At 41.4% G+C, this 11,401-nt stretch overlaps 1 protein-coding gene across 1 annotated transcript in view; it reads right to left on the minus strand.

The window, feature by feature from the left end:
- Positions 1-28: 28 nt before the first annotated feature.
- The window catches only part of gatb (glutamyl-tRNA(Gln) amidotransferase, subunit B), a 27,951-nt gene continuing 16,578 nt past the window's right edge, over positions 29-11,401 (minus strand). The window contains exons 7-13 of the mRNA XM_012862883.3: positions 9,383-9,467; positions 6,683-6,727; positions 6,239-6,431; positions 5,953-6,086; positions 2,106-2,184; positions 1,867-2,001; positions 29-338 (exon numbers count right to left, since the gene is read on the minus strand). Of these exons, the coding sequence (XP_012718337.2) occupies positions 213-338; positions 1,867-2,001; positions 2,106-2,184; positions 5,953-6,086; positions 6,239-6,431; positions 6,683-6,727; positions 9,383-9,467 (797 nt within the window). The 3' untranslated portion in view covers positions 29-212. The remainder of the gene's footprint in view (positions 339-1,866; positions 2,002-2,105; positions 2,185-5,952; positions 6,087-6,238; positions 6,432-6,682; positions 6,728-9,382; positions 9,468-11,401) is intronic.

Consider the following 11,401-nt stretch of genomic DNA (forward strand, 5'->3'; position numbering starts at 1 on the left):
ATTCGGATAGGAAAAAAAACACATTTAGTTATATCAAACTTTGCTGTTTAATTCAATCATATACATCCTCTTAATAAGTAAAATCATTTTTAGTTTTTTATATTGAAACTTCAGTATTTACAAAGCGGCCGCTCCAGGACAAGAGTTTCATCAAGCGGCAAACCTGTGGCTGTGACTGTGAGCGGTGCAGATCTGGATAAGTGACGATGGTTTCACGAAGTCTTCTCCTGGAGGATCTCCCTCACCAGAACCGGATCCGCTCGGCCTTTGAGCTCTTTCTGAACCAGACCCATCAGCCTGTTCAGAACCTTCTTGTTCCCGCTCCTGATGGCACAAACCTGGGGGCATAAAACCAAACTCTTCCTGTTCCAGCTTCATGTCAGCAAGTTAGAATGGCAATTAAAAAGTCCACTCATTTCACTTATTTCAATTCAAAAAGTGAAACCTATGCTTCATGTGGATTCATCGCACCCACAGACTCACTGGCCATTTTATTGGGTACACCTGATTAGTTTCTTGGCAGAAAAAAAAAGGGGTGAATCAGGAATAGGAACATGGCAGCAACTCAAAGCATTTAGGCATGCAGACTTGTTCTAAAGTTCAAACCGAGCATAAAAGTGGTGGAAAAAAGTGGATTTAAGGGAGTTTAAACGCGGAAAGGTTGCTGGTGCCAAAACAAGTTGTCAGACTTTTGTGCCTACAGCATAAAAGCATTGATGCATCCTGCTTTGCATCAACAGTTCAGACTGGTGGTGGTAGAATAACGCTGTGGGGGGTATTTTACCACCAAACATCATCCTGTTCCTTCACACCTTTGGCACGTGCAGCTTGACAACTTCACAGCAACCGTGTGACGCTATCATTGCAATGCGGACCAGAACCTCAGGAACACCTTCTGACACCTTCTTCAATCAATGCCACAAAGGATCAAGGCGGTTCTGGAGACAAACGGGGGCCCAACCTGGTACTAGCAAGGTGCAAATAATAAAGGGGGAAGGTGAGTGTATTTTAAGCGATCTGATGATTATGGCATACAAAAAAAAAAATCTGGTTCTCAGGTTATTAGAATATTTTGTGAATCCAAAGAAAAACAGACATTTAAGAGAGAAACGTCGGCCACCTTGAGTACATGCAATCATTTCTTGGCCTGGAGGCATTTTATCGTTATTATGAAAAAAATGTCTTATTGTGATAAGAATTTGAGTTTATCTTAACAAGTAGTGGTGTCAGAAAACTCCCAAAAGAGCCAGTATTGTCAGGATGGTTATTTTTGCTATTTTCTTTACTGTTGGCTTCTTCACAGCATCAATAAATTCAAAAAAATCTAATTAAATGCAGTTGCTTTGTGCAGTTTGGTGCTAAAAAATAAAATAAAAATCACACTTCTTTACGTAACTATTGTCCTGATTAAACGTATTTGTTTTAATGTTATATGTTACACTATTAAAATGTCTTTTAAGGGCAGTATTTGTGTTTATTAGGCTAAGCGACATACAGCCACACAGTTACCCAAAAAGCTGCAAGAAGCTGTAAATATTTTTTTATCCGCATTTGTTTCATTATCAATAGTACCACAATATATCTTGATAAAAGTTTAAGTCCATATCATGTCTCTGTGTGGTGGTCTGACCAATAATTTTATTGGTCTTATGTACTAAAATTGTTCTAATTTTTCAGCAAACTGGAGTTTGGGTTTTCATTAGCTGGAAGCAATAAAAGTCTGAATATACACCGGATTTTTCACGAATCCATGTAACATCTTGAGTTTCACTTTTTAAAACATTGAAATGAGTTGACCTTTTGATCGTGCTAATTTATTGAGATGCTCCAGTAAATGTGATCTCAGACATTCATTGAAGCGCTGACCTCATCTGGATGCGAGTCCACGACCTTCTGGCAGACCCTGTGCAGCTTGGCGGCGTCGCTAACGAGCCCCAGGTCCTGCTCCCGGATGATCTCCGCGCCCGTCTTACCCGGGGACCTCCACATTTCCTGGAACACCTGCGAGCACGGAGGAAGCAGCGGGGCGCAGGTGAGAACGAACCAGCGTCTCGGCTGCAGCCAGAGGCGGGATAATAAGTGCAGGGTCTGTGTAGCTCACTGACCTGCTTGGCAACAGAAGAGGAGATGTGTCCCGCTTCCTGCAGCTCCAGCAGCTCAGCCAAGGCAGCAGGAGTGACTGGGCTGAGATCAAATTAAGGCCTGATTTAATTACACTTTAATAGATGGATGTGTATTAGTGATATAAATAGTAGGGGAGACAAAGCGGGACTGATGGGACAAGAAAAAAGGTGTTAAAGATCCATGATTTGCCTGGAATGGTTCTGTTTTTCTTACATCTGCTTGTTTTTCTATTTATATACAGAAAATTTAAAAAAATCCACAACAAATCAGTAAGATCCCTGAGGTGTAAAGCTCAAATTATATATAAATCATAATTTATAACTCAACCCCAGTATCTGTACCTCAGATGGTGCAACGACAGAAAGTTCATGAGTTTTGGAAACAATTAGAAATTATTACACCAACAAAAACAAATAAGGATTTCAATGATCCTTTTAACTTGTTACCCTACCTTGGAGCAGTCACTAAGAAAGGAAGGAAGGAACTAAGCTACTAAGGAAGGAAGGAAGAAAGGAAGGAACTAAGGAAGGAACTAAATCACGAAGAAAGGACGGAAGGAAGAAATTAAGTTACTGAGGAAAGAAGGAAGGAAGAAACTAAGTTACAAATAAAGGATAGGATAGGAACTCACTAGCACAGATATCCTCATTATTGAACAACGCCCTCTAAGCTGTTGCAGAGCTGGAAAGCTCCTTCAGTGACAAACTGCTGCGTCTTAAATGCACAAAGGAGCATTATCACAGATCCTTCCTCCTAGCAGCAGTTAAACTTTAAGACCATCACTGCTCCCAACAAACGTAATAAATTATAAACAACCCTGCTGGTAATTGCAAATTTTTTCCTTTTTTTGTAAAAAGTCTGTTGCTATTTTTTATGCACAATTCTTCATCCATATTTTGTACACTTGGGTCCCCCCACTCAGTTGCACATTCCATTTCATCTGAGTATGCCATTTTATAAATAACTGTACAGAATATTGTCTTTTGTTGTAAAGTCTTCTTACTTGCTGCTGATATACCTGAATTTCCCCAATGTGTGACAAAAAATATTTTTTCTACTCCAATTAATTCTTGGAATCAAAAGTATGTTGATAGAAACCTCCACAGACTGCGCAGGAACCGTGTGAAATCTTTACCTTCTGATTAATTATTGTGGTCTCCAGCTAATTTCGGTCTTGACTCAGATTTTTTTCTTTCAGCTGCAATAATTATTAAACTCCCATCTTTGGATCTTTTTAAGAGGGAAAAAAAAAAAGATGTGTAGTAATCGTCCAGTAGTCACGATCCCAGCGTGCTGTGAACAGTAACAGTGGAAAGCGGCAGTATCGTTTCACAACACAAGCCGCCCGTCTGCGATTTTTGGAAGCTTAATTATCAGAGCATGAAACCGTGGCCACTATTTCATCCCTAAACAAACCACAAAGGCTTTTAATTCTAAGTGCAACATGTATTAAATTTAGCTTGTTGCAGCCAAGAGCTTGTCTTCAGTGACTTTCTCAGAGCCGGACACAATTAATTAGAAAACACAAAAATGATCCCATTTATTCCTCTGAGAAAGGACAGAATAGTAATTTGCCTCTGCTCTGGGATTTAGCTACCTCCTTCACTTTCAATCAGGGTGAAAAGGACTGAAATGAGGTTTTAATATCAACAACAGATTAGAAGGGATACTGTTGGAATGGATCCCGGTACCGACGCGCTCCACAAATTAAAGTACAGTGCGAGATGGAAGAAAGGGAACCGTGTGATCCTGGATATTTTGGCCTGCCTTTGATGCCTGAGCTCCTGCAGGGACAGCGTTGGTCTGACTGCAGATTCACTCAGCACAGTTCACCGCCAGGACACGCTCCAGCATCCAGGTGCATCTTTAACGTGCTTCGGCGTTTGATATAAGGTTAAATGTCTGTTATTGACGTCGTCTGTCCAATGACGACACACAGATCGAGTTATACGTTTAAACCTATAACCTGCAAACTGGGTGAAAACCTTTCATTTCAACAGAAGCAGCTACTGAACAGCAGAAAGGGCTTTTTGCTTTGCTCACAGCAGAAAAAAATAACTTGTTTCACAGCTTTTGTTTGATATAAAACTCAGTATTTTAAAAAGGCACGGATTGTTCATAAATGGTTTACACTGACTTTCTTCACGTTACAGCTGCAAACCTCAATTTACTTTATTAGGGTTTTACGTGATAGACCAACACCGAGTTGACTTTGTTTCTGACATTTTGTTTTTATCTTTTTTGTACGGTGACCTTGAGTGTCCAGAAAGGCGCCTTTTAAATAAAATGTATTATTATTATTATTATTATTATTATTACTATGTAACTGTGAATCAATACCGCAGCTGCACATCTCTTGGGGTTTGTCTCTGCTAGGCAAGGCAGGGCAAATTTATTTATATAGCACAATTCAGTACAGGGACAATGCAAAGTGCTTTACATGATTAAAATATAGCAAATTAAAACAGAATAAAAGCAAGTAGGAATAAAATGTAGATAGAAATTAGAACAAAAAAGTGGTGATTCAGTTAACTAGAACAGTTGAAGGCAATCTTAAACAAATGTGTTTTTAATCTTGATTTAAAGGAACTCAGGCTTTCCGCACCTTTACAATTTTCTGGAAGTTTGTTCCAGATCAGTGGAGCATAGGACTAAATGCTGCTTCTCCATGTTTAGCTCTGGTTCTGGTTCTGCAGAGTAGGCTGGAGCCAGAAGACCTTAGTGGTCTGGAGGGTTGATGCACTGATAACAAGTCTGTGATGTATTTAGGTGCTAAGCCATTTAGGGATTTATAGACTAACAGAAGTATTTTAAAGTCTATTCTCTGAGATACAGGGAGCCAGTGGAAGGACTTTAGAACTGTGGTGATGTGCTCTATTTTCTTAGTCTTAGTGAGGACACGGGCAGCAGCATTCTGGATCAGCTGCAGCTGTCTGATCCACTTTTTAGGCAGACCTGTGAAGACACCGTTGCAGTAATCAATTCTACTAAAAATAAACGTATGGATTAGTTTTTCCAGATCCTGCTGAGACATCAGTCCTTTAATCCTAGAAATGTTCTTCGGGTGATAGAAAGCCGACCTTGTAACTGTCTTTAGATGTTTTTGGAGGTTCAGGTCTGAGTCCATCACTACTCCCAGATTTCGGGCCTGATTGGTGGTTTTTAGCTGAAGCAGCTGGAGCTGTGTGCTAACTTTTGATTTCTCCTCTGCTGACTTTTTGGAGATTATTCAGGGCAAAATAGCTCAACCTCAGCCAGATTGGAAGGCAGGACACCAGATTTTAAGATTTGCCACAAATCCTTTTGCTTGATTTAGGCTTGGGATTTGACTGGGCCGCTCTATTAGCAGACACTTAAAGCATTAAAGGGTAGCTCTGTGTTGAATGTTTTACTGGCTGGTTGCTGAGCCTTGGCTGCCCAGTTTCTTGTCTTTTGTAGTCTTTACACGGGGTTTCTTCCAGCCCCACAGCATGATGCTGCCAGCACCATGTTTCCCCGTGTTCAGGGTGAAATGTCTTGTTCGTTTTCTACCCCCATGCAGTACTTTGCAAGACGTCCAGAAGGTTTGTTTAAGGTTTTATCTGACCAGAGCCGCCCTATTCTACATGTTTCGTCGTTTTCCACACAAGACTTGTGAAAAACTGCAATCTTTGTAAATTGCAATGATGTTACTTTGGGGGGCGGGGGTTATACATCCACCCCCAACCTATGCCCTTGACCAAATGTGACAAGGCCCAGAGGGTATGAATACTTAGTAAAGGGCTGTAAATTATGATAAATATCCAGCATTAATAAGCCAAACAGCCAATTTATCAGCGCACTTCTCACCTGTGGCTCACGCTCGTGTTTTGCTGCTTGAGGAGTCCCACCAGCTCATTTGTCACCCAGCCAATCACCTTCCTCGGCTCCATCTTGGTCGCCCTCATCACGGCCTCAAAGTACTCCATCAACCCGTCCTCGTTCTGCGGCACACATCATTGGGCGTGCACATAAGTTCAGCCGGGACGCAATCCGTCCACGCGGAGTTTAACCGAACGCGAGCTAAATTAACACAGACGTGGGGATTTAATGTGGTTAGGCGGCTGGTTTTATTTCAGCCTGTGTAGAGGCTCACCACCAGAGTGAAGCTGTGCTCTGGCAGGATGCCGTACGCCTGCACCAGCCGGTCTCTTTTGATGCCGGGTAACTCTGGCAGGCCCTCCTTTATCGTCTGCACCACCACCGCCTGGCACGCGTCGATACCCGCGGGCAGCGATGCGTTATCCTCAAACACAATCAGAGGCGGCAGGTTGGGCTCCGGCATGAACCTGGAGGAGGTTAGGAGAAGGTGGAGGGGAGAGGTCTCTGAGTGGGAAAGATAAGCTCAGAGCGAAGGAGGAGGACTTCTGCTTGAAGACAGACAGTGTTGTAGTCCCATCTCACTTGTCTGCACTAATCATTTGACTTGATCGGCCTTTCACTTGTCTGTACATTTTTTTTAAATCCATCAATCCGCTCCTGCTCTGGCTTCAAGCAGAGAGAATCCGTTTCTGACACAAAGCAACAAATTCAGCCTCACCTGTAGTCCTGAAGACCTTCTTTGTCCCTCATAGGAACGGTTTCCCTAAAGGGACAAGACACATGAAACAAATCAATGCTTTTATTCTCTCCAGGGCTGGGGGGTTCAAAGTGCGACCCGGGGGCCATCTGAGTCCCCTGGATTGATTTTGTGCGGCCCCCCTCAACTGCTATTCAAGACCGGTAAAATTAGACAAGACGCCGTTGAAACAGTTGATGCAGAAACTTTAACGAATATTTTAGGGCAAGGTTTTCACTGTCAAATTAAACTCTTCTTTAGATGGAAAATGTTACGTACAAAACAATATATATATATATATATATATATATATATATATATATATATATATATATATATATATATATATATATATATATATATATATATATATATATATATATATATATATATATATATATATATATTTCAAAAGGACCACAAACTTTCTGCTACTTTTAGTCAGAAGCATTTATCAAAGTTCCTAAAAAATTCCATGTTACACAAAGATACAGACATGGACAACATTGTTGGGACGCCTGTTAATCAAAGAAAAACCCTCAATGGTCACTGAAATAACATATGAAATAACCAATGAAAATCAGGCATTGTTGCTGAAATGTGGTTCAATAGAATCATTTAAAAAAATAAGCTAATGAAACAGGCTTGGATAAAAATAATGGCGCCTTTTACTTAGTATTTTGCTGTCCAAACCTTTGAGCCAATCATTGCAGTCAAACAATTTCTGTATCTGCCAATCAGACCTCTGCACCTGTCGACAGGTATTCTGGCCCACTCCTCGTGATCAAACTGCTCCGGTTGCCTCAGGTTTGAAGGGCGTCTTTGAGCAGGTAAATAAGGTTATCAGCCAGTGGAATGAGTGTTTTGACCCATAAAAAAAGATAATTAGACATCCTGCACTTGACATAAGATGGTGGAGATTAATTGTTCCTATTTTAAGTGCAAAAATCTTATTCCATTGGCAAATAATCTTATTTACCTGCTCAAATCAAGGATAAATGCACTCATTTAAAAATAAATGTATTTATTTTCAGTTCCATATTTGCAGTGTGCTTTTCATGATTTGCTTTTAACGCTGGCGTCTCCTATGAAGTCAACTTTGGCTCAAACGGTGACGGATGATGCGATCTGACCCTGACGCAGCTCGACCTTAGAGTTCACCTTTAATTTATTTGCAGTTTGCTCTGGGCTCTTTGGTTACCGTTGGGATTATCTTTCTCTTCGATTTGTCAAACACTTTCTGCGGTCGCGTCCAGGGAGGTTGGCTACAGTCCTGTGGACCGTAAACGCCTGAATAATGTGTGCAGCTGTTGTCACAGGAACATGGTGCTGCTTGGAAGTGGTGTTATAGCCTTTACCTTTAAGCTGCTTTAGATAATTATCCTTCTAATGATCTGAGACAACTCTCTCCTTCGCTTCCTGTGATCCATACTCAGTGTGGTCCACACCATGTCACCAAACATCACAGTGACTACCTGTAACCCTTCAAATAGACACTTTAATGCTAATTAAAGGACACGCTTCAGTTTAACGTGTCCTATGGTCAAATTATTTTCAATCTTCTCCAGGGGTGCCGCCATTTTTGTCCAGGTCTGCTTCATTAGTTTATTTTCTTTAAATGATTTAAAAGCAATGTCTGATTTTCATTGGTCAATTGTATTATTACCTTTTTCAAGATGTTTCAGTGACCATTATGGGTGTTTCTTTAATTAATTGTCCATGACTGCATGAAAAAAATAAAAACAGTTCCTTTCAAACACAGTTAAATGTATTATTTATTGTGCAACAGCCAACAATAAAACAAACAAAAAAAACATCCCAAAGAATCCATCATCCATTCACTGTCTGTACCGGCGTGTCCTTGCAGCATCGCGGGGGACTGTGCCTATTTCCAGCCATGCACATGCTTAATTAACCTAACGGTCATGTTTTATTACTGTAGGAGGATGCCGGAGTACCTGGAGAGGACCCGTGCATTTACAGGGAGAAAAATGCAAACACCATCCAAAAGACGACAGGCCGGGAGTTGAACCCAGAACCTTTATGCTGCAAGATGACGTCGGTAACACACTGCCCCACCGCGCGGCCCCACCCTCAGGCGTTTTACATGAAAACGATAATTCCCAGTCTTAGGTTTGGCAGCATATGACAACAGCTGCTCCTTTTCCCCTTCATTTCTACTCTAGTCAACCACATATGTTCAGCGTTTGGACTGTTTGTCGGTTAGAAACAGACAATAAAAAAAAAAACTAATCTATTTCTAAATCAGTTCCAAAAATAACCAGTGGATTAAGCAACGAGAACCTTCAGACATAAACACAGTGAATCACAGTAACCGTGTGTGCAGGGACGCCTTTCATTTCCGTCAGTCACCGTTTTCACACACAACGGCTCAACTTGGCCGTTTTCTCTGGGCTGAGCCAGGACTTATGGGAAGAGGCCGGAGCCCCAGAGGATGATCGAGGCCTCAGCTGTGAAGCAGCGAGCTCATTCTGCGAGCTGCACATAGCTCACAGATAACACGGGCCGACAGCGGCATCCAAATGGCTCTATTCATCATCATTACCATGATGGTTCATCCTGAGCGAGGCGTAGAACTAATGAACCAGGCAGCCATCCCAGTCAGAGGGTGTTGTAATGGCTAAATCTTGGCGTCGCAGCGCTGCTTTTTCATCCACTTACCCCGATTTGGAGTCGTACGCCCGGGTCTCGTTTTTCACCGTCCCTCCCCTCTGCACAACGTCGGTCTGTCTCTGGATCTCAAAGTCTGGCGGAAATAACAAGAGAGCATGAGCACGATTAAGGCAATAGTAATTTGGCGCTAAATGCACCAAATCTGCCACAATCCTGTCTTCTGTCTGAACATATCTGATGGATATTTCAGCTAAACACCAAATGCATCAAAAAACACCAACAATAAAAAAACCCTGCCTGTCAAAAGCTGAACTTTTCCAGCTGCGGTTCTTTGTCAGCTTAAATTGAAACTCGGCCCGCTGTCGCTGCAGCTACGGATGACGGGTGATTGTTATTCCGGTAAGCAGCTTGGAAAAGTCAGACAACCTCTCACCTAACTGTATATGACTGATTGGCAGAGTCACTTTCACTGTCAACTTCCCATGCTGTCTTAAAATTTTATCATAAAAAAACTCTTTTCCCCCCCTGGAATAATAAATGTGAGCAGAAAAAAAAGTATTATTTTTTTTCCCATGGGGAAAAAAGGGAAGAGACAGGTTTGTGTATAAAAATAACGTAATCTGTCAAACCAGGAAGTTGCATATTCAAGTTGCTCATTCCAATTGAAAAAGCCAAGCTCCAAATATCTTGTGTAATAATAGCAAAAAAAACAGACGCTGAAGTAGGGTTGTCACAATACTAAAATTTCAAACTCCATGCCGAATTGCTGATACTAAGAAAAACACTTTATTCCATTTTTGATACAGAGGAAAATTTATTTTAAGGTGCAGTTATTTCTGGTTAAGAGCAAAAAAATATGATTAATTATAATACGAGGAACTTAACTTTAACTTTCTTTTAAGAGGTACAGGTATGTACTTATTAGTTTTTATTAGTACCGCTGCGTGACGTAGTGGCGGATTTTCCTACGGGACAGAAGGACCATGAAAAGCCGGGAAGTCGACAACGGAGGACGAACTCATCATCGCTGTTTGTATCCATCCTATTAGCTACGATCAGTGGAGCCATCACTACAGAGAAGGTAAAAAACCTCGCCTGGAGGAAGATTATTGTGGAAGTCTCGGGTAATTTGTCAAAACTTTTAACACGGTAAATATTTCCCCGCATTTGAGGATAAGAACAGGTTAGCTCCTCCCAGCGCACCTCAGACGAGTCTGTCCACATTTTGCTCAGAGTGTCAAAAACTCTTCGCACAAGCGACCAAGTTGAGGCGTTGGACGCCTTTTTTTGCCATCAACTCGCGTTTGGTCTGAATGCACAATAATTGTTTAAAAAACATAATAGAGAACGGAATGGCTTGAAAAATATGACCCAAAAAGAATTTACCCAACACCCGGAGAGGCTATATTAACATCTTCTGCACTCCCAGAGACTCCAAGAACACAACGCAATATATTTTTTGCGTTGTGTTCTTTTATTTTTAGACATTTAATTTCTAAAAATAAATGTGTCCTATATGTGTCCGTTAGAATCCTGCATGGAAATGCTTACATTTGATTCAGTTGTGCAATTATTTTACATCATTATAGTTGCTTATCTTTGGTGTAATGCACCGTCCTTCCATTTGCTTGTTAATTTGACGACGACGACACAATTCAATTCTACCACTGAGGGACAAAAATATATTATAACCCAAAATAAATAGTGTTTCCATGAAAATGTCTTCAGCAGCAGCCCTGTCTAATATTTTCTTCAGGGATCGACTACAGCAGCAGGTTTGCGAGCTACGGGTTCCTTCCTCTCGGTTCAAAAACATTAGCGCTGGGCTAATTGGTCTCTCTGAACTGCATTTAGGCAGAAGTGTGTTCAGGCATGGTTGTTTATCCCGTGTATGTCTGTGTTGCCCTCGGACGGACTGACCTGTCCAGACTGGACGCTGTCTCTAGTTCAGGAGGTGCTTGACATGAGGAATGCGACATTGGTGGCTCATGTGGATTTGTCTGTGCATATAGAAGCTCAGGAAAGCTGTTTTGAGTTAATTAGGTGATTAGGATGTGTTGCTATGCG

This window comes from Fundulus heteroclitus, chromosome 5 (genome assembly GCF_011125445.2).
Source record: "Fundulus heteroclitus isolate FHET01 chromosome 5, MU-UCD_Fhet_4.1, whole genome shotgun sequence".
NCBI lineage: Eukaryota > Metazoa > Chordata > Actinopteri > Cyprinodontiformes > Fundulidae > Fundulus > Fundulus heteroclitus.